General features: G+C 44.6%; 1 protein-coding gene across 4 annotated transcripts in view; it reads left to right on the top strand.

The window, feature by feature from the left end:
• NBEAL1 (neurobeachin like 1) overlaps positions 1–22172 on the top strand; it is a 672403-nt gene that overhangs the window by 604741 nt on the left and 45490 nt on the right. For all 4 annotated transcript variants that reach the window (XM_069226032.1, XM_069226034.1, XM_069226033.1 and 1 more), the window contains exons 48-50: positions 1661–1770; positions 10997–11169; positions 13139–13233. In XM_069226032.1, coding sequence (XP_069082133.1) covers positions 1661–1770; positions 10997–11169; positions 13139–13233 — 378 coding nt within the window. The remainder of the gene's footprint in view (positions 1–1660; positions 1771–10996; positions 11170–13138; positions 13234–22172) is intronic.

Below are 22172 nucleotides of genomic sequence, written 5' to 3'. Positions count from 1 at the left end.
GCACATTGGCCAAGAAACAGCCCCTGAGGGCTTGCAGGCTCACTCTACCAGAGCCAAGGCTGAGACCACTGCGTTAGCACCCAGCGTTCCTCTCCCGGACATCTGCCAGGCTTCGAAGTGGGCATCTTTGCACACATTCACAAATTATTACTACATGGATAGTCAGGTCCTTAGTGACAGGCACTTCGCCCATTTGATCCTGCAGAATCTTTTGCTGTAGACCCACCTCCTTGGAGGTATTAGTTAGGCATCTATTTAAAGGTAAGGAATCTGTGGCTAGAAGTCTCTATCAGATGAACAAGTGAGTTACCTTCAGTAATTGCTTATGTGATAGAGATTCTATCTAGCCGCAGATTCCTTACCGACCCTCCTATGCGCCCCACTCTGCGAACCTGTTCAGGTGTAAGGGACACCCTTTTCATGGCCTTAGTCTTTTTCACACCAGTGGTCAGTTATCATCGTAGCTCTATGCATTTGGCATGGAAATTAACAAAAGTAACTGATGTCAAAGTGTTGAGGTAGCATCTACATAGGTACCCCATATGTCACTTCTGGCGCTGCAAATGTGGAACCAGGTGACACTACCTATCTGCACGCAGGATACTGCTAGAAAATCTTCTGGATCCAGTCACACCTGGGGATATTCAAAGGTGAGGAATTTGTAGTTAGATAAGAGTCTCTACCAGATAAGGTGTTACTAAAGATAAGTAATTTGTTCTTCTTGGCTGTTCCTACCATGGAATCCTCAGTACTAATCATAAACATTAACAATCTTTGCAAACGTGCTGGATCTACAAAGAGAAACATTTCTCCAAATAAAGCAAAACATTTGTATAAAAAGGCAACATTTTATTACCGTTATCTATATTTGAATAGAACTACGTAAGAAAAGTATTTCTAAAAATATGAAAATTACAAAATAGGTTTTAAACAATCTTGTATCTCAAAACATTTTTCATTTGCTCTTGATCCATTTACGGAACTATTTGAATTGAACATATTTAATGAAAGAATACTGCTCCACTGTAAGGCTTTATTCATGTGTTCGGAGTAGGTTGAATGTCCGGTCACTACAAATGTATACTTGAAGCGAAAGGGAATGGAACTTGATTGGCCCTCTACCAGGTGTATTTCAGCTTATCAATTTAAGGTGACCTAATGTTAAAATATTGTGATGAGCATGGAAGCACATTGCATATCAAGCATGGAGTTTGTTGCTTTCTAGAAATCTTTGCACACAATGGGTTGTGCAACATATTTGAAAACTTAGGCTGCAGCAGCAGAACATTTTGTTTGTACATAAAATTGATGATTGACAACTATTTTTCCCTCCAGAGGAAATGAAACAATCTGTTGGATTTGTATTGCTTTGACATTTCTACAATGTAATTTAAATTCAGATTACTGAGGTGCGTACTCCTCCACTGTAATAGTATGGTTAGTCTGAGTTTCAGAAGAAAAGAGTGAAGCAGGGCCTCTTGATCGGTGTCTAGGTGGAGAGAACAATATCCAACCACTAAAATGAATCCTATCCTTCCATTGGTCTGTAGGAATATTAGAAGGTGCACCCAAGGCAACTATAAGTTCCTTCGTGTAGACTCATAACTTGTTGAGAACCACATTTCTCAGATTGATTGCTTCCTTCAATCTTGTTTTCCAGGTAACTGTGAGCCAGAAATTCATTATTGGAACTCACGGTTGGCTGCCCTATGACCGAAACATCTCCAACTATTTCACATTTGTGAAAGATCCAACTGTTACAAACCCAAAGTAAGTAAAGCAATGAAGAAAAGTGTAGCTCCAGACAATCATAGTATGAACTAAATAGCTTGTGTTTAGTTAAGTTGTCTATTACTTGTGCCAAGGTGAATGCAGCATATTGATAGACCTAAGCAGTATTAGATCAGAGTTAACACTTCACTTTGTTTATGTAAGACCATTCAGCAATATGGGAATTAGCCCTTGAACTTGCTTCAGGCCACAAGCTTTCCATGTTTAGTTTAAAGGGACACAAACAGATCAGTGTGTTTTTTTTCTGTCAAAGTTCAATCAGTCAATCAATCAGTACTTGTAAAGCACAACTACTCATCTGTTAGGGTCTCAAGGCGCTGAGGGGGGTGGGGTAGAAATGTAGCGTTTACCAGTGAGGTGGTTTTTAAAAAAGCCATGTCTTTAGTTCCTTCATGAATCTGAGGAGGGAGGTGGTTTGTCTGATGTGGATGGGTAGGGCGTTCCAGGCGGCGGGTGCGAGGTAGGATAAGGAACGCCCTCCTGTTCTGGTTTTCCTGATGTGGGGTACTTCTGCGAGAGAGAGCTGGGCTGAGCGTAGGGCCCTGTGAGGTACGTGGAAGTTGAGTCGCTGGTTCAGGTACGCTGGTGTGGTGTTGTGGAGGGCTTTGTGTGCGTGGGTGAGGATCTTGAAAGTGATTCTTTTCTCTATGGGGAGCCAGTGCAATGTGCACAGGTGTTGCGAGATGTGGCAGTGTCGAGGTAGGTCAAGGACCAGTCTAGCGGCGGTGTTCTGGATGTTTTGTAGTTTGCAGGTGAGTTTTTTTGTTGATTCCAGCGTAGAGTGCGTTGCGATAGTCCAGTCTGCTGGTGATGAGGGTGTGTGTGACGGTCTTTCTATGTTCGTGGGGGATCCACTTGAAGGACTTGCGTAGGAGGTGGAGGGTTAACTGATGAATTAAAAGGGTCACATGATGTGACTGGCTACACTAGAGATTAAAATGAATAACAGTTATTTTAGAGTGGAGTTATTTTTGTGGCACAATTACTTGTCTGTTTCCATTATGGATACCTGCCTTGCATGGCGGTGGTGTGTGTTTGGTTTGCAAGGGATACAACTGGACAAATATGAACCCCTAACAGTGCCAAAGTGCATATACTTGGCACAAAAGAGGTGAAAAGCTAGAGATAGTCTGGACCACTGGTATTTACTCTAGATTCCAACCTAGTGTTCTTCAGCTTGTATCTGTGTGATAGGGACAAACTATGTGCACATCTGTGTTAGCCCTGTCCTTAAGTGGAAAGGGTATGTGCAGATGTTAGTCATTTCATGGAATACAATTACAGAGAAACAATTTTACCTAAACTGTTGAATGGAACTTTGCAAGATGAATGGCATTTACCACACTGTTTTTTGTGGTTGCTCTTTGCTTGGTTATTCTTAAAATGTAACTGCAATTATTCTTGAAATCTCTCACTCTCGCTCCCCACCGCCCCCACTCTGTAGTTATAGTTAGGATTATGAGAAATAGAAATTCCTCAAATATTTTATAGGTAATAACTTTGACCCATTTGACGAATCTCCTCGAAACTTTGCATAGCCATTGTTTTTTCTACATACGCGGATAATACGAAGTTTGGTGCTGAATTCGCTAAAGTGGTGCAAAGAAAAAAAGAGACCCCAAACTTTTTCCACCAATGTATTTTCAATAGACTTTGTACACTGCCATAACGTTAAAACGGATTTTAATAAAAGTTGGTAAATATAGAGATTATGGTGTACAAAAGATCTTTTTTGGTATTTGAACTGAATTGGTTCAGTAGTTTCTAAGTAATAAGACACTAAAACGTGGTAATATATTGAGCCACGGTATACCGCAGTAATTTCAAGGTATACTGTGGTACTTGCCATTGACAAGATAGTGTGTGATTATCTAAGGGCTGCCTTTTCAAAAGTAAAAGGCAGCCATGTTGTTTTCACCATATCTTGGTGGTATTCTGGGTTAGGGTCTTAGATAAGGGTAGTAGGTTATTTTTTTCTCTACCTATTGCCATTTCATTAAATTGGTAATAGGTAGGGAAAATTATTTATATTTTTCTATATATTTTTTAAAAGTTAGTACAGCATTGCTACCTAGAAAGTACTACAACATTTACATTTTTTTAAAATTAATAATTAAAAAAATTAGAAAAGCACTGCTACATTATATTTAAGTAGAAATATAGCAGTGTTTTTAAAAAAAATGTTTTTTTAATATATTTAACTTTTGATAAGATTTTACAATTAATTGTGTGCTCTGGATTTTAAGGGTAAATATAGTGAAGTACAGAATACTTACAGAAAAGAAAATGCTAAGAAGTAGTATGTACTACATTATATGTTACCTTAAAACCCAGAACACAGACTAAGGGGGTTATTCTAACTGTGGAGGAGGTGTTAATCCGTCCCAAAAGTGACGGAAAAGTGACGGATTTACCACCAGCCGTATTACGAGTCCATTATATCCTATGGAACTCGTAATACGGCTGGTGGTATATCCGTCACTTTACCGTCACTTTTGGGACGGATTAACACTCCTCCAAAGTTAGAATAACCCCCTAAGTGTGGTCTAAACTATATTCCACACTTTCAATTTTGGAAGCGTGAAACATTATTTAAAACACACTTAGTCTGCTTTCTAGGCTTTAAGTAGAGATACATCCATGCTATTGCATTCTACGCTAATCATCTCTACGCCACTCCACTGTACACCACTCCGCTCTACACTATTCCACTTGACACTACCCCCTCCACTGTACGCCACTCCACTGTACACTATTCAGCTCTGTGTCACTCCACTCTCCGCCACTCTACTGTACATCACCCTGCTCTACAACATTCTACACTGCGCCACTCAACTCTACACTACTCTACTGTATGGCACTCCTTTCTACGCCACACTTCTGTAGACCCCTCCACTCTTCAACACTCCACTCTATGCCAATCCACTCAATGCTATTACACTGTATGCCACTCCGCACCTGTCTGCTCTGCACTACTCCACTCTACACCACTGCCAATCCACTTTATGCTATTCCAGTCTACACCACGCAGCTGTAGATCACTCTATGCCACATAAATGCCATAGTTAATGTACAATGGCTAGTGAATTGACAGCACTGTGTACGGAGGTGCACGAGTTATATTAATTTGAAGGTGGTGCAGAAATTATAATGTAGGTTATAGCTATAACTTTAGAAGTTCTGATATTTGTGTAGCTTATTTGGTTAGTATAGAAAGAATAAATAGCTTTTTCCTATCTATATTTAGGTTTTAGCCATATTACCTACTGGTGGTTGCCAGTTGGTAGTTATAGTTAGGACCATGTTTTTAAAGAAAAAGTGTTTTTTGACTTGCCTATATCTTTGGCGGCATTTGACGAATCTTCCAAAAAAAAGTGTGCCGGTGATTCTTGTTGGCATTGAAAGTTTCAGGGTGATCTGTCAAGCGGGGGGCGAGAAAAAAAATGGGGTCTAAAATCATGTGTTTCCCTATGTTAAGCTTTGAACATAACTAGAGCCCAAAGTACTGGACAAAATTACACCAAATTTGTCAGAAAGCTAACTTTCAGTACTGCCACCTCCCCGGGGCTCATTTAAAAAGAGATAAGGAGTCCGTTGTGGATCCCGGGGACCGCCACCTCCCTGGGGCTATTTATATGTTGGAGGGTGCTGCTCAGCCCCCCTGAGGGAGCCATTAATGGCCCTGTGGACCGCCAACCCCCAAGGCCGGCTTCTGCTATGCCCTGGGGTGCCCACCCCCGGGACATAGCTGTATGCAGTGATTTGGTGGGAGCTGACAGCTTCCACCAAGTCAGAGCAAATACTCACCTCTGATTAAGTAAGAGTTGTCAAACAGCTCTCACTTCATGCGAGTGGAGGTTTTCTCTGTTTTCCTGCCTGCAGGGATGCAAGCAGGAAAACAGAGGAAACTGCTTTCACAGAGAGGGAGCTATTTTGGCAGCTCCCTCTCTGTGACAGCAATACTGGCTCCCAAAGGAGGTGGGGAGCTGCCTTGACTGCGGGGGGCCTTCAGGCTCCCCCCGCGGTCCCCATCATTGTGACTTGGTGCCCTCAGGGGGCATCCAGGTGACATGGCCTGGCCCCAGTGATGGGGTCCCCGGGACCAAGATCGGCCCTGGAAAGGGGGTCCACCCAGCCCCCCTCCTCAAACATTATTCAAATAATTAGGCCAGGCCCCAGGGCCAAGATCGGCCTGGGGAGACCCCCCCCCCCCTCAAAAACAAATCTGATTTACTTATCGTATACTATGTCAGTAAAGAACTTACAGACATATTTCACCCAGTTATTGAAAGACCCTTGTCTAAACTCAGTCTTTTCTGTTAAAGCTTGCTTTGGTATTTGACCACACACTCTCCCAAAGCATGAGTGGGACCACCTTGACTCTGTCGGGAAACATAAGGCAGATTTAATTCAGAATGTAAAATGAAATGGGAACTCATAGGCGGGAGGTTCAGGAATTCTCTGCAAAGCCTATTTTCTTCCACCTGAATTGGGGAGGCGTTGTGGTACCCTCTTACCTCCCCAACATAAGTAGCTGTAGGGCCATACTGCAGGTTATAGAGCTTAATATAAGGGCCAATGAGTCCCCTGCTTTCCCTCCCAACAAGATTGACTAAAGACCCGGCCACCCTACCTAGCTTCATGCAAGCTACGTTGACCTGGGGTTGGCAGGAGTTAAAACGAATAAAAGGTAACACCCAGGTAACTAAAATTCTGTACAGAGCTCAGAGTATGATCTTTAATCTTTAGGGATGAGAGATTTCTCCTGCCTGGCCGTAGACCATAATGTGCAATTTCCCATAATTTGTTAACATGTCTAAACTACCCATAAATGAAACAAAGTACTCTACCAAAATGCATAAAGCACTGGGCGTCCTAGCCATTAGAGCAGCGTCCTCAGTATATGTAAAATAATGCTGGGACAAGTGAATTAGCAATTTTTGGTACATCTCTGGTGGAAGCAGACAAATGGGTACTTAATTCATTAATATAGATGACAAAGAGGTGCCAAAACTCACCCCGGCGCAACCCATTTGCTAGAGGGAAAACATCAGAAGTTTTTCCTGCTTGGCTGTATCAAACCCTGGCCCCTAGATTCTCATGTAATGGTAACAAAAAGTTCACCAGGGAAGCTTCCACTCCCAAATCTATCAAAATCAGCCTTAACTTGGCCCTATTCATGCAGTCGAATGCGGTAAATAAATCCATCAAGGCCAGGTACAGCAGGCAAAGACTGTGCTGCTGTTTATCCCATAGTCATTCCAAGAGATTGGAATACACAAACTTAGCTATTAAGCAATGGAGCACTTTCATTTTCAAAATAAAAGGTGGCATTTTTTGTGTGGATATGCTGAATGTTTTTATTGGAACTCCTAGAAGAAATAGGCAGCAGTTAAAGATGGCCTTTCAAACTCCAGATTGTCTGACTTAATGGTGGCTTTCCATCTTCCAGTGTCGTTGGCATGGTACTTGGGTTTCAACGACTAACCTTTCATTAGTCCCTTAGATTCACCAGCTGATAAATACTTGCTCCTTGGAATTAAAGTTAATTGGAAAATATACACCTTTTATGCAAATTAACTGACTAGACATCACAGCTATTGCCACAGTATTCTTGTGCCTTGACTATGGTGATGAATAGTAGTGAGGCATTCCACTCTTATGATGAGTTCCAGAAATAATCGTGGTGCCAGGGTTCCCTTAATTTTTTAGAAAACACTTGACTGTGGTCAAGCAAGTCAAGTATATTACCTTGTGTACTGTAAATTGAGGTTAATATTGCATTTTGCTCCTCTTTGTGATGACATTGGCTGTATTATATGGTCTGGTTGTGCAACTTCACTGTGTAACACACTTACCAACCCCTTTAAGACCTTTAGGTTTCATCTGTCAAGCTCTCAGCTCAACCCTGGGTGGCTGTGAGCAACAATTATAAAGCATTTAAACAGCACCTAAGAAATTGAAGAAGAAATTGACACAACACTCAATAATTCCAACACCAATTTATTCAAAAAGACTATATTGTTATAAGAATTTAGACACTAAAGTGAAAAAGATCCAGAGATATTGATTTTGGAAGCAATAGTAAAGCAAAGTAATTTCACTCAACTGGAAATAAGCTTGGGCCAAGCCAACAAATTTGGCACTTAAAAACATTTTCAAGGAAAACTTTGTTACATTAATTTTGCCTTGAGATACAAGTCGGGCTTAATGTAACAAGCTGTTTGATACCTTGGAGTGCCCACTTTTGTCGCACCGTTCAGGAGTTAGCACAGCTGAGGAGTAATCCCATGCCTGCCAATTGGGCGACTAAGTCTTTACACAGTAAAAATAGTAGTTTTGTGTGTTTACTGCCAGTACATGTATCATATTTTGCACCCTGCCTTACGACTTGGTAGGCCTGCCTGAGGGATAACTTACACAGATGAACAAGATAAGCAGGGCCTCTGAAAAGATGCAAGTGTGCGGCTGCATCGATTTTCGCATAATTATAGATTTGCTTTATTTGCCACATTATCTATTATCCACTGCATAATATGCCGATTTTAACAACAAAAAAAATTCTAGCTCAATCGGTTTAAAAGTTACTAAAACAGCAGTGACATATGTTGCCGTGCATGGGAAGACCCTTTGCAAAGCTGCCGTTTACTATTCTGTTGCTTATTGCTATACTTGGGTGTTAAACTGGTACTCCTGGGATGAAACCAATGCCCATACAGTGTTACGAAGTTTAACAATGATGAAATAATGAAGTTATATTATTACAAAATGTGCTGCATAATTTGCTCAAGCCTTGCCACATAATTTGATCCTTTCCTGCCACGTAATTCCAGTGGCCCTGAAGATAAGTGATGGCTTTTCCATTGCTTTCAATGGCAAAGTCGGATTAGCAGTTCACAACTGCTCTACCATTCTGCATTGGTAGACTGGGAGACTCATTTTACTTGGAGGACATCCAGGGTGGCACGACCAGTGCTACAAGCCCTGGGTTGCCCCTCTAACCTACATGCCATGGGTACTAGTGTACCATATGCTAGGGGCTTACAGGTAAGTTAGCCATTTCCAATTGGGTAGAACCAATTCGACAAACATTTTAGGGTCAGGGCTCTGGCACTGAGGTCTGATTAGCGGGCCTCAGTTCACTCTCGGAGTCGAAAGACCAGCAACATCAGTCGAAAAACCTGGGGATGACCATACAAAAAGAGGTTTTTCCTTACACTCTCCATTAGGCATTGGTTGGCCCACTGTTCTCTAGCTAGTAGATGGCTGCAGCAAATTGCTGCAGGTCACAAAATTCCATTGCTGCCAGTCACAAAATTCCATTGCTACCAGAAGGGATGGAGGCAGGTGGATACATCTTTATCGTGGCCCAGCACTTTGAAATTAATTCCCTGACTTCATCAGGTTAAATGAAAATCACCCTGCCAGTAAGCAAGCAAACGTGTGTCCTTTTTTAAGCCTTTTGGAACTCTTTTGGTACTAGAGTCTACCAAGAGCGCCAAAAGGGCCCTTGGTGTGATTGTTCACTCTTTACAATAAGCATGCAATAGGAACATTAACAATGATCACCTTTATATATAGTTCTCTCCCTCTCCCTGGTACATTCCTTCTATTGATTAAATGCTAATACATCTTTCTGTCAGTTGTGGTATGTTTATTTGTAGAAGGAACCCAAACCATACTTAAGAAGCTGTTCCTTGTGGTTGAAAATGTTGTATTTACAACAGATGGATATTTTTATGTGCTTATGTGAGCATTAGCTAATGTATGGACTGGCTATGTCTTTCAGGATCTATTCCTTCCTTTGTAAACTCTGCCCCCCCCCCTCCACCTCCAACTACCATTTTACGATCTATCTGCAAACCTGGGACTTTGCTGTTGGCATAACTCTGTAATTTAAATAAAATTGAAAGTTTGTCATATACTACAATAACATGGCCAAAAGTGGCTATGGAAGGCCCTGGTTTCCTTAATATAGAGGTGATCTGGTAATTACAACAACATTCTAGCCTTTTATGTTGTGTTGCCCCTGGTGTCCCTCTCTGGACTATCATTGCAACACAATACATTCTTGCCCGTAGTACTGCTGCTGCCACACTCTGGATCATGCTGTGCTAATATCAAGTAGCAATATGCAGGTTTGGGCCAACCACTGCATGATAAACTAGGCAATTGTCCACCAGCTGAGGCAAAACACATTTCTAGAAACGATGATGCTTTAGTACTTGTGTTGGGGTGTTGGGTTATTTAATGCAAAAGCAGATAAAAAAGTGTTGAAAGAAGCTACCTATGTCAGATACCTGGGCAAGGAGTCTCCATGATTGAGCAGTCTCCTGTGTGTTCCTGAGGGAAAAACAAGGCTAAGGAAAGAGACCGCAATAGATCCCAGGGGTGCGAGTTCCCACCTGCTCCTGAGTTGCTTTCACTGCCTCTGCTGAATCCCAAGTCATGCTTGCATTAGGCTGTGTAGGCAGCATGGTCACTTCTCAGACTCTGTCGCAAGTAAAGTCAAGAACAACGGCTGGCCCATCTGTGGCTTGTGATAGGCCGAGCTGGGTTCGGACTCTTGCATTGGTAACTTGGCTCCTCTGCAACATCTGTCAATGCTTCCAATAATGCCTAGATTTCCAGGCAGTGTTTAACTCTGGACTCTTGTCATTCCATTCTTTTAATTTAAGACTGCTCTCACTTCCCTCTGTCTTTGATTTGTTTATCTTAGGTACTCAATTTCTGTAATTGGCATGGTCTTCTGACAGCTTGTAGTTGAGACTTTATTCCTTTCCAAGAATTGTCAGCATTTTAAAAGTCCTAAAAAGTAGTGGGGCAGAATGGCTACTGCCCTATACACAAGATCTTGTTAATGTGATTCTGACCCACTTCTCTGATTAAACCCAGTGTTCTCTGGGTAAGGTGAAACACTTGTTATATGTAATACACATGCAAATAAAGCATGCTACATACCATGCATTGACATCTGTTGAGTGAAATATATATTTATGTACCTCTGATAGTTTCAGGTTTCTGCATACAATAGAAACTATTTGTTACAAACTGTGTAGATATTGGATTTTATTTTAATTAGAGTTGCCCTTTACTCTTATGTAGTTCTGTATAATGTGTGTTGTAGTGTGCTGCTTGCATCTAAACCGCTTTATGTTGGTCTTTCATATAAGTTTGAGCCCTTGTATGTACTGCTTGTTTGCAGGACCCAGCGAAGTATTAATGGCCCATTTGCACCAGGTCTAGAGATCACCCCGAAGTTGTTTGTGGTTTCCCATGATGGAAAACTATTGTTTAGTGGCGGACACTGGGACAATAGCATCAGGATAACCTCACTCACAAAAGGAAAAATAATTGGACAACATATTAGGCACATGGGTAAGTAAAGACTATGCCGTGGATCTCAATTCATGCATGATAGGGTCTTCTGTCAGCTTGAAAATATCACATAGTAAAGACTCAATGAACTCTAAATACCCAATAGTTATACTTCATTGAAATACAGAAAGGAGTAATGGAGCACACTTGTTAAAGTTTTTTACGATCTGTAAAATAAACTGCTTAAATAATGCAAAATCCTGTCCAAATCCTCTTTGGATCAGCAAAGTGTTTTGGTATCAACATGCCAGTGCTGAATCTGAAATTCCAAGCTTGTGTGTCATGGGGGACTTACTTCAGAAGGTTTCATGGTCCAGAGCACTCCTATGTTTTGTATATGGTGTAAAGGACTCTGACCTTAACTCTTTGCTGCAAAAGGAGCCAGTAAATACTACTGAGGCATACATAGTGTGTTGGAGTGCTTTAGGCTGAGGCATATTATCACAGTTTGGCTCTGGATCATTTGAGTTACCATAGTTGCTTTCTTTAAGGCACCTGCACACACTTTGTGGCAGTAGTATTGATTTGTATTTTAAACATTTCTGCTTAGTTGTCTATGGTATGGTGATTGGTGTTTTGGAAAATCCTTCTGTTTATGTGGTATGTTTTGATAAGCTTTGTTCCATGAAACTTGTTACCTGATGTTTTAAATGATCATAATCCTTTTTGTTCTGAAATGTGTATGACTTTTTAGAATTTTAGAAAAAATCTGCTTGTTTTTTTATGATGTGCGTTTATTGGTATTGTAGAAATTCTGCCCTAACCTTTGTTATTTCAGAAAACTATGGTTGGTTTCCTAATAATTAATATTTTAGAAATTATTTTTTTAAATTCCTACTCAGGTCCTTATCGATCCCACTGGAAAGTGATATGATCTTTCAGGACTGAGGACTCAAGGGAATGTTGGGAACCTGTTCATATATAAAATGCTCATGGATAGAAGAACCCTGATGAAGTCCTTATAGGACGAAACATATTGGCCGGGCTGGATTTCGTTACCAATAAAGTCGATTTTTGATACTGGAGTATGGCTCCGATCTAATGATGATTTAAAAGAAAAATACCTTTTTCTTAGGCTTTGATATGGATCATCGTTTGGAAATGTTGAACTTCTAGAATAAGGACCCGTTCCCTTTTCTTTGGTAGTCTTATTCATAGGAAGTTACTCTTGAACAGTGGAGTCACAGAAAGGTTAAGCGCTAACATATATATATATAAACACTAGCACCTGTGCGATTCCTTGGGCGCACACTGTTCTAAGTTGGTTATTAATTTTCAGGTCCCAAACGTGTGTTGATATTTTACAAACTCCTTCTTCAACCCATTACATGGTTTGCATTTTATTGCATTTTGAAAAATGTTGCTGGTATACATGAGAGGAGGGAAGAGTATTGTGCTAGAGCTTGATACGTGGTGTGCACTGATTGGTATTTCAAAACACCCTTTTCAGATTCCGGGACTCAGTGAGTAGTATCTGAAATCCATATTTAGATCTCTATAGGTTATTCATTTTATGAATAGAAATATTTTTTTTTCTAACATTTTGAGTGTTGGGCTTTTGCATGCTGCCATTGTTGCTTCTAAAGTTACTAAGCAATCTTTACACAAATTGGATGGCCGGGAAAAGTAAACTGGGCAGTAAGGTAAATACATTCATGGAGCTGTAATAGGCCCTACACTCTGGTAATCCAGAAAACATGGTCACACCAAGGAAACTGACATGGCTCAAGACCTCTGTAAGGTTTTACTTCACGTATACCCATCTGTAAATGTAGAAGGGGTGTTCGTTCATTGTGCCTCTCCACACTTGTTGTCTTTCTAGGTGTATTCTCAGAAGAATTGTCCAGCTGCCATCTTTTTCACAAAATAAACTCACAGCGGTCTTCTTTAGCTCCGTCTTTTCCTACATCCTTTAGCCTGTAGCACTGCTGTCAGCTAAAATAACCTGTTTTCTTCCTCCTGTTTCTAGATATTGTTACCTGTTTAGCCACAGACCATTGTGGAATCCATATAATGTCTGGGTCCAGGGACACAACCTGTATGATCTGGGAAATAGTGCAACAGGTAGGTGGGGGACTTTTAATTTACTTTAAAAGTGTAGACTTCTGAATGTATTTCAGAAAGAAGTGCTTCTTGCTTTCTTTAATTTTTGCTTTAAAATGTATTGTTTGCAATCAAGAGCTGATTGAGAGCATTAGAGTTTGAAGCCACTTATGCATTTGCAGACCATTCACAACCATTGAGTAAGAGGAACAGTTTCACACATGCTTTGTGTGCTAGCAGATAGATCAGGTCAGACTCCAGCTGTATTTGCTTCCAATTTTTTATAAAATTCCTGCCAAATAACAGACTGATGTAACATATGAGTTGGTTGCTTATTGAGTGACCTCCAGTTTGTGATGATGGTTTCTGATGGAGACTGCTAGCCACAGATTTCTCACCTTTTGAATATTCCCCAGGCATCAGACTGGATCCAGAAACTTTTCAGCAGTACCTCTGCATGCCAGAAAGTGGCACCTTGCAGCTTCACACATTGATGCCATTCTGCTCCAGAAGTGACGTGCAGGGCCTATATAGGCACCACCCCTGTGTGATGAAGTCAGTTCCTTTCTTTCTGCCCTTCCAGACGTGGATCTGGAGCTCTCTCTCATCTCTCTGAGACACTTACCTCGATTTTTAAGCTAAATTATACAATATACAAGAGATGTCACCCCCTAAAATAACAGGTTTCAAGCCCGGCAAGGACTGTCGCAAACTATTGTTTGTGTCGGATTCCCATCAGGTGGGCCTGTGGTCGACTCCAAGGCCTGCGGAAATTGTTTGTCAATGAACTCAAAGGCCATCAGGTAATGCGAGGTGATACTCTACATTATCACTCATAGGAAGACTCTGCAACTGGACCGTTTTAAGTCCCACTCTGCATCCAAAGTGAGCTCTCGGTCCTATTCCCGGAGCAAGTGGATCTACTCCAGAGGCCAGTCTTTGTTGCGCTCCAAGTCCTCAAGTAAGGGTAAAAAACACAAGAAATCAAAATGGGTTCTGCTTTCTCACGCCACTCTTGTTTCCCTGGATAGGCGTGGGGGTGACTCCACCCTTCTCGCTCTTGAAGTCAGCCAACTTTGTAACAGATTCTGCAGCTGCTTAAAGCATAACACATGTTTCTGGGGGGGCCCTGAGCCATCCCAGATCAAAGTGTTACATGCAGCCATGATTTGACTTTTTGGATCCATGCCAACTCCCTATGGCGCGCCTTAGGGTCCCAAGGCGCCAAGAACCCTTCCGCCTGGGATACTGCCAGTAGGTTTGCCCTCTGTGCCTGCTTGACCCTCCTGCTCTTGTTCCGATGTAGCTCCTGGCGCTACAATGCATACCGGCCCCAGACACATCAACACCAATGCCTACTTCACCACCTGAAGTAGCGGGCGATAGTCCTTTCCTACGCCAGTCTGACCTCAATCGATGTTGCGCCTGAATCTGCCTGAGGCGCCGCTTCACCCCACTCTCTTAATTCCCTTTTGGAACTGACTCTTATAATGATTATGACTCAGATGATGAGTTTGCATTTGGTATGAGTACTTACAGGAGGTGACTAGCCTTGATACTTTAGAGGCGGCTCTCTTTTCTCCTCCTGGACCAGCCACGTAGGAGTCTGCTTCCTACACCATCATAATGAGTATTGCGGCTGAAGTTCTTGAACCTCAGCTTGCCACTTTTGAGGTTAAAACCAATGTCTAACCGGGGTAAACATCTGCTGAGCCTCTTTTCTCCTTTAACGAGACACAATACATTGTTGGGTGCTTGGGCCAAACCTTGTTTTAAGAAGTTAAGACAAGTTGCCAAGTGCCATTATCCAGCCTTGGCGACCCTGCTGTTCTTTCTCAGCTTCCCTTGCCAGAAATCCTAATGGTGCAAGCTTCCACCAACCATTCTAATCCCAACCCATTTCCTACCTCTTTCCCATATAGAGAATCTAAGTGAGTAGAAACATTTGGAAAACGTATCTTTTCATCTACCAGCTTGACCCTTTGATCTGTTAATGCCAGCTGTCTGTTTGGCTGTTACTCACACACCTTTTGGTATTCAGTGCCACAGATCCTCCCTGGTGTGCTCGAAGACCTTTGCCAAGTGCTTTCTCACGCAATTAAAGATGGCCGTGATACTGCCAAGTTCACAATTCGTTGTGACTTGGACACCACCTGCTGCATCGAGCAGCGTTAGTCACCAGTGTTGCCATTTGCCTGCCATGCGTGGCTGTAATCAACTGGGTTCCCTTGCAGCATCCAGTCCTCCCTGATGAACATGCCCTGTGATGGGACTCACCTGTTTGGGGACAAAGCTGACACTGCTCTTGAGCGTTTTTTAAGGAGAGTGGGCTACCGCTGCAATCTGGGCCTGTCCACCCACCCGCCAACTGCAACAGTTCTGTTGCTCCTTTCGCGGCTTTAGCTGAGGTTCCTCTTACCCTCAACTTGTCCGACCCCCATAGGGAAACAAGAAGTTTTGTGGTATGGGCCATGGTGCTCCCTTGTGGCCAAGTTCAGCCGACCGCCCAACCACCTGCACCCCCACCACCTCACTTGCCAGACCTCTTTAGCGTTCAGAAAAACAGCCACCCAGTGGGAGCCAGAAACCAATGATTCTTACCGGACTGGCAATCGATCACGTCGGGCAGGTGGGTCCTTCAGATAGTTTGCAAGGGTTTTTCATTGCCCTTTCTGTTTCGTCTGTTGCACCTCCCACGATCCCCCCAACAATTAACAGAGGACCATCTCTCCATTTTATATCAGTTTCCACCTTCATGCTTGAACATTGGGCAGCTACAGCTGAACACTTTCAACCATCCTTCAGAGGTGGTTCATGTCATCTTGGCAGCTAGGAGCCCCTCGACGAAAACTGTATACGTCTGTTGTCGGAACTGATTTGAGGCTTGGTGCAGCACTCACAAGATAGACCCTCTACAGACCAAATTAAATTCTGTTATTTGTTCTGTCTCCTGCCCGGTAAGGCATTGCTTTGGGTACAGTTAAGGGTTATCTTTCAGCCCTTTCAGCCTTCGTATGGTTGCCAAATCAGCCCTTGTTTAAGTCACTGATTGTTATGTGATTTTTTTTAAATGGCTGCAACACATTTCCCCCTTCTCATTTTGTCATGTCCCAGTTGGACCTTAATCTAGTCCTGACCTATCTAATGTGCACTCTGCTGAAACAGCTTTACAGCTGTCTCTTATGGCTCCTTGCCATCAAGACTACATTCCTCACATTGGCACAGTATGTGGTGAGCTTCAAGGTCTTTGTGTCAATCCACATTACTCTTCCTTCTTCCCAGACAAACTGGTCCTGCGGCCACTGGCATCCTTCCTACTGCAAGTTGTGATGCTGCTCCACATCGGTCAAATCATCACTCTACCAGCATTCCGTTCTATTGTACTGTGAGAAAACAGGGCTGATTGCAGAGGCCCTATAACTTTTTGCCCCCATTTTCCTCTTTTTGCTGGTGTTTTCCTGACTTTGATGGTGCCCTGGGTACTGCTAACCAGTCCCAGGGCCTGTGCTCTGTGTAAAATGGATATGCAAATTAGGCTAATTATAATTGGCTAAGTTAACCTACCTATAAGTCCCTAGTATATGGTAGGGCATGTAGGTTTAGGGACCACAGCATAGGTGGTGCACTGCTGAGGTGCCCAGTGTCATTTTAAAAGCAAGCCTGCCTTGCTGGCTGCTTTTAAATTAAAGTTATATGCAAATTCGACTTTGGAATTAAAGGTACTTCCAAAGTCTTAAACTACCTTATTTTTACATATAAGTCACCCCTAAGGTGTGCCCTATGTGCCCCTAGGGCTGGGTGCCATGTAACTATAAGCAGGGACTTTATAAAAATAGATTTATAAGCCCTGGTGAGGTAAAAACAGCCAAATTCGTTTTTCCCTCATTGAAGTAAATGGCCTTCATAGGCTAGAATGGGCAGACTTTATTTTAAATTTTAAAGTCTCCTTAAATGTTACATACCAAGAATTTGGTATCAAATTAATTGTTGTAATAAATCCCACAACTTCCAGTTGTTGGATTTAATATAACTTGTTCAGGTAAAAAGTTTAGACTTTACCTAAAAAGTTGCCAATTTCAGCTCTGCATTGTTTTTGCTGCTGTGCTCTGATTGGCCAGCCTGCAGCAGCTTCTGCCAGGCTGCCTTGATGAGGTGTGAAGTGGCCTGGCTTCACACAAAGGAATGTGCTTGGGGGAGAGAATCTCCCCTCAGCAGATGGTGAGGCAGGAAGGGGGAGGGCTGCCAAACTGGTCTTCAAAGGCAGAGAAGGACATCTAGAGCACCCAGCAACACCCCCACATCCTGCAACCCCAGACAGCTAGGTGCCCCCTTGATTAGATTAGGAGAGGGCAGGAGAGGGTGTGTTTATGATTTTTAGCCACACCAGTGGGTGGGCTCAGCCAGATGTAACCTCCAAAAATCAGATTCAGCCATGTTGGATTTTTAGAGACTGTTGCCTTTTGGGATGGATTTTTGCCACACTTCCCAGGAAGTGGTCATCACAGGGGGACGACCCTGTACCTGATTGGAGGACCAGGACCACTCTGCTTTTCACCCAGGAGCAAGGATAAAACTGGCAGACCTGCCCCCACACCTGAGATCCCCACCAAATTTCAAGAAGAAAGAACTTAAGGAGAAGAAGGACTGCCCTGCTGGACCCCTGGCCTGCACCTGGAACCTGCACTCAGAAGGACTGCACCAGCTGCACACTTGGGCTTCACCACAAGAAGGACTTTGCCTGGCTTCAACTGGTTCAAGGAGGGACTCCCTGTTTGCTACAGGTGAAAAATTGCTATCCAGAGTCCCCTGCACCAACTCCTGAAAAAGTGACCAGCTGACCACAGTCCAGTGGCCAAAAAGGAGTTTGCGCCAGGTGCATTCTGGGAGTTGAAGTCCGCACCCCCCGAGGACCATCACAGAACTTCTGGACCCTTGGGGTGAGCTGTGGACCCCAAAAGAACCTTAAAAGAACATCTGGGTGAAGCCCCAGAAGTTTGGAGAAGATTTGAAAATGTTTGTAAAAAAGCTCCAGAGAGGGACCGACCCGCCGCGGAAATTCTAGCCGGCTTGCCTCAACCGCGACCCGGCCTGACTTCGTGGTTCGTCCCGGTAAAGAAAAACATCCGAAAAAGAGACTAAGTCCGAAGGTAAAAAGTTGACCGGGACCTCCCAGCCATCGTATCCGAGAAGGGCTCCACGGACGTCGGATCAAGATCCAGGTTTACCCCGGTCGAAGGATTTTCATCTCGAAAAAACGACTAAGTCCGAAGGTAAAAAATCACCACCGAGGAAACCCACATCGCGTATCCGGACAAGGGCTCCAGGAGGTCGGATTCAACTGGCAGGTTCGTCCCGGTGAAGAAAATCTTCAAAATAAAGACTAAGGGCCTCATTATGACCCTGGCGGTAGAGAACCGCCAGGGCCAACGGGGGCGGGAGCACCGCCGACAGGCCGGCGGTGCTCCCTTGGGCATTCTGACCACGGCGCTTTGGCCGCGGTCAGAACGGGAAAACCGGCAGTCTCCCGCCGGTTTTCCACTGCCCCTAAGAATCCTCCAAGGCGGCGCAGCTCGCTGCGCCGCCGAGGGGATTCTGACAATCCTTACCGCCATCCTGTTCCTGGCGGCTCGCCCGCCAGGAACAGGATGGCGGTAAGGATTGTCGTGGGGCCCCTGGGGGCCCCTGCAGTGCCCATGCCAATGGCATGGGCACTGCAGGGGCCCCCGTAAGAGGGCCCCGCTAGTATTTCACTGTCTGCGTAGCAGACAGTGAAATACGCGACGGGTGCAGTAGCACCCGTCGCACCTTCCCACTCCGCCGGCTCGATTACGAGCCGGCATCCTTGTGGGAAGGGAGTTTTTCCCTGGGCTGGCGGGCGGTCTTTTGGAGACCGCCCGCCAGCCCAGGGAAAAACTCATAATACCCTCCGCGGTCTTCTGACCGCGGAGCGGTATTATGGAGGGCGGCATCCTGGCGGGCGGCCTCCGCCGCCCGCCAGGGTCATAATGAGGCCCTAAGTCAGAAGGTAACTTTTTAACCGAGGCCTCCCGCGACCTGTAGCCGAGCAGGGCTCCATCGCGGTCGGCCTGAAAGTTTGACTTTGCCCCGGTCGAGGTGCAACCAGATGACCCGATTGGCGCTTTTTGTTTCTAAGCGCTAGAAAAGTAATAATTCTTTAAAAATTCATATCTCCGGTTCCCCTGAACCGATTTTAATCGTTTTTGTGTAATTTTAAAGATAAAAATATAAACTATTTTTATAAATTGGTTTTGGATTTTTAAACTGTTTCCTGTGTTTTATTTGATTACTGTTTTGTGATATTTGAATGCTTTACACTTTGTCTCCTAAGTTAAGCCTTGACGCTCGTTGCCAAGCTACCAAGGGTTGAGCTGGGATTAATTTACTGAGACCGAACTGTACCTAGGTGGAGGTTAGTGGCTTGTTGCTAGGTGTAGGTACCTACCTGCCCTTACCGATAACCCATTTTCCAACATGTACCAAAGACCAACATTGTGTACGATCAGCTCTTTTTTAGGTTCTCTGGACAGCATTCAGCAGAGAACCACTCCAGCTGGATTGTGCTCTGCATTTAGCTCTGCTTTGCACTGGCCAAAAAAGTAGCCTCCGGATGGACTACGTGCTCTTTCTACCAAGGCTAAAAACTGCTACCACTGAATTGGCACACAAAGGCCCTCATTCTGACCTTGGCGGGCGGCGGAGGCCGCCCGCCAAAGTCCCGCCGTCAGCTTACCGTTCCGCGGTCGAAAGACCGCGGCAGTAATTCTGACTTTCCCGCTGGGCTGGCGGGCGGTCGCCTTCAGGCCGCCCGCCAGCCCAGCGGGAAAGAGGCTTCCACGATGAAGCCGGCTCGGAATCGAGCCGGCGGAGTGGAAGCTGTGCGACGGGTGCAGTTGCACCCGTCGCGTATTTCGTGAAATACATTTAGGGGCCCTCTTACGGGGGCCCCTGCAATGCCCATGCCAGTGGCATGGGCACTGCAGGGGCCCCCAGGGGCCCCGCGACCCCCCCTACCGCCATCCGGATCCCGGCGGTCGGACCGCCGGGATCTGGATGGCGGTAGGGGGGGTCGGAATCCCCTCGGCGGCGCAGCAAGCTGCGCCGCCGTGGAGGATTCAATGGGGCGGCGGTACACTGGCGGGAGCCCGCCAGTGGTGCCGGTCTGACCGCGGCTTTACCGCCGCGGTCGGAATCCCCATTGGAGCACCGCCGGCCTGTCGGCGGTGCTCCCGCGGTCCTCCGCCCTGGCGGTCTTTGACCGCCAGAGTCTCTGTCCTGGACATTTGCCATGCAGCTATGTGAGTGTCCCTCCATATGTTTGTGAAGCATTATTGCCTGGAAAGTCAGATTTGCCAGGAGGGGTCTTTTGTCCGCTTGATCTTGGAAGTCTTCTGGTTCAAGTCCACTCAAAGACCCACCTTTGAATAGATTTTGCTTTGGTAACCATTCAAAAGGTAAGTAATCTGTGGCTAGAGGTCTCTATCAAAAGAGCAAATTACTTACCTTTGGTAATGCTCTTTCTGGTAGAGACTCTATCCAGCTGCAGATTTATCACCGACAGTCCCATTTCCCCATTGGACTTGATACATTAATAAGATCCCAATTGTAGGAATCTGCATGCTGTTTGCCAATTTGCTTTAAAGGGCTCTGCATCTGGGGGTTTGGACAGTGTTGGAAGCAACTGACAGCACGCAGGAGTGGCCCGCATGTCATTTTCAGAGTGGAATCAATCAATCAATCAATCAATTAAATGTATTAAGCGGTAGGGTCTCAAGACGCAGGGGGGAGGGAGGGAGGGAAGGGTTTACTGCTCAAAAAGCCAGGTTTTGAGGTGCTTTTTGAAAGTTAGGAGGTCCTGGGTCTTGCATAGGTTGGTGCGGAGGGAGTGCCAGGTTTTGTCGGCGAGGTGGGAGAAGGATCTGCCACCGGAGGTGGTGCGTTGGATGCAGGGGACTGTTGCGAGGGTGAGGTCGGCAGAGCGGAGCTGTAGAGTTGGGTTGTGGAAGTTGATTTGTTCATTGAGGTAGGCCGGTCCAGTGTTGTGAAGAGCTTTGTGAGCATGGATTAGGATTTTGAAGATGATCCTTTTGTTGATGGGCAGCCAGTGTAGGGATATGAGGTGGGTGGAGATGTGTTTGTGGCGAGGGAGGTTAAGGATGAGACGAGCGGCTGCGTTCTGGATGAGCTGCAGTTTTCTCTGAAGTTTGGCTGTGGTCCCTGCGTAGAGGGCATTGCCGTAGTCCAATCTGCTGCTTATGAGGGCGTGGGTGACCGTTCTTCTTGTTTCTAGGGGAATCCATTTGAAAGTCTTGCGTAGCATGCGGAGAGTGTTGAAGCAGGAGGATGATATGGCATTGATTTGCTGAGTCATGGAGAGAGAGGAGTCCAGTATGATGCGAGGTTGCTTGCGTGTGTGGGTGGTGGGGATTGGGGATGTCTTAGGATGGTGGAACAACATCAGTGAAAAGATTCTGGATCCAGTCTGACACCTGGCAAAATTCAAAAGGTGAGGAACCTGTGGCTAGATACAGTCTTTACCAGAAAGAGCCTTACAGGAGGTAAGTAACTTGTTCTTCAGTTCAGCTTACAGCGAGGTGGAACTTATGACACTGACACAGATATCAGCACTGGACTACAGCCTGCTGGAGAAACTGTCACTCTGTGTGCTTTTATTATTAATAATAATAATGATAGTATGCATCGTCTGATGGATACTTCTAACCCAGATTCCTCACTTTGTAAATACACCCAAGCTCCACTCTGGATCCGCATTTTTTTTTTAGCATTGCTCTTGTGTGACAGAGGTTATGCCGGAGCCATGTATACACGCCACCCTGTTTTCTCAGCTTATGGCCTAGGTTGTGTCAAAAATGGATTCTCTACACTGTGGAAGGGATTATGTCCCCTTTGAAGATTACGTTTAAACCTTGTAGGAATGGTCA

This window comes from Pleurodeles waltl, chromosome 3_1 (assembly GCF_031143425.1).
Source record: "Pleurodeles waltl isolate 20211129_DDA chromosome 3_1, aPleWal1.hap1.20221129, whole genome shotgun sequence".
Taxonomy (NCBI): Eukaryota; Metazoa; Chordata; class Amphibia; order Caudata; family Salamandridae; genus Pleurodeles; species Pleurodeles waltl.
The sequence above is the reverse complement of the archived record's forward strand: the minus strand, read 5'-3'. Positions and strand labels throughout refer to the sequence as shown.